The sequence below is a fragment of the Pyrgilauda ruficollis genome, unplaced genomic scaffold (genome assembly GCF_017590135.1).
Source record: "Pyrgilauda ruficollis isolate IOZ18807 unplaced genomic scaffold, ASM1759013v1 scaffold7005, whole genome shotgun sequence".
In the NCBI taxonomy this organism is placed as follows: domain Eukaryota; kingdom Metazoa; phylum Chordata; class Aves; order Passeriformes; family Passeridae; genus Pyrgilauda; species Pyrgilauda ruficollis.
Window position 1 is genome coordinate 1 of NW_024528829.1, and position 829 is coordinate 829.

General features: G+C 69.2%; 1 protein-coding gene across 1 annotated transcript; it reads left to right on the forward strand.

The window, feature by feature from the left end:
• Positions 1-7: 7 nt before the first annotated feature.
• On the forward strand, positions 8-771 carry LOC121363307 (multiple epidermal growth factor-like domains protein 10). The gene is made up of 3 exons (XM_041485508.1): positions 8-313; positions 396-510; positions 586-771. Exons 1-3 carry the CDS (start codon positions 21-23, stop codon positions 724-726), a joined length of 549 nt encoding a protein of 182 aa, XP_041341442.1. The 5' UTR covers positions 8-20; the 3' UTR covers positions 727-771.
• Positions 772-829: the final 58 nt, after the last annotated feature.

Consider the following 829-nt stretch of genomic DNA (forward strand, 5'->3'; position numbering starts at 1 on the left):
TGGGATGGGGGTGGGATGGGATGGAACAGGATGGAACAGGAAGTACCACTGCTCTCCCCCATGCAGAGTGTGATGAGCATTCCTGGGGGCTGGACTGTGGACAGCGCTGCCCCTGCCACCATGGGGCCCCCTGTGACCCCCTGAGCGGGGTCTGCTCCTGTCCCCCCGGCTTCACCGACCCCCTGTGCAGCCAGCCGTGCCCACCTGGCACCTACGGGCAGAGCTGTCACCTGCCCTGCCCCTGCCACCACCAGGCCCCCTGCAACGCCTCCACAGGCGCCTGCCTCTGCCCACCGGGGCTGAGCGGCCCCCTGTGAGTTGGGACCCCTCCCTCCGTGCCCTCCCCTCCTCTGCCAGCCCCAGGCAGGGTCCTGCTCACCGCTCACCCCCCACAGCTGCGAGGTGCCCTGCCCTGAGGGGATGTCCTGTGCCACCCCCTGTCCCTGCCAGAACGGGGGCATCTGCCACCCCTCCAGCAGCAGCACCTGCGTCTGCCCTCACGGATGGATGGTAGGTGGGCTGTGCCCCCCTCCGAACGTGCTCTCTGCCTCAGTTTCCCCTGCTGACCCTGGTGCTCCTTTGCAGGGGGAGATCTGCTCCGTGCCGTGCCCCCCCGGGCGCTTTGGGCCCGGCTGCCAGGGCGAGTGTCGCTGCCACAACGGGGGGCACTGTGACCCCCACGGGGGACAGTGCCAGTGCAGCCCTGGCTTCACTGGAGAGCAGTGAGGGCGGAACTGGGCACGGGCTGGGGGAAAAGATGGGCATGGGGGTCTGAGGTGATGGGGGGATGGAGGGGAGGGGCACGAGTGGCACCTGGATTGTGGGGGCT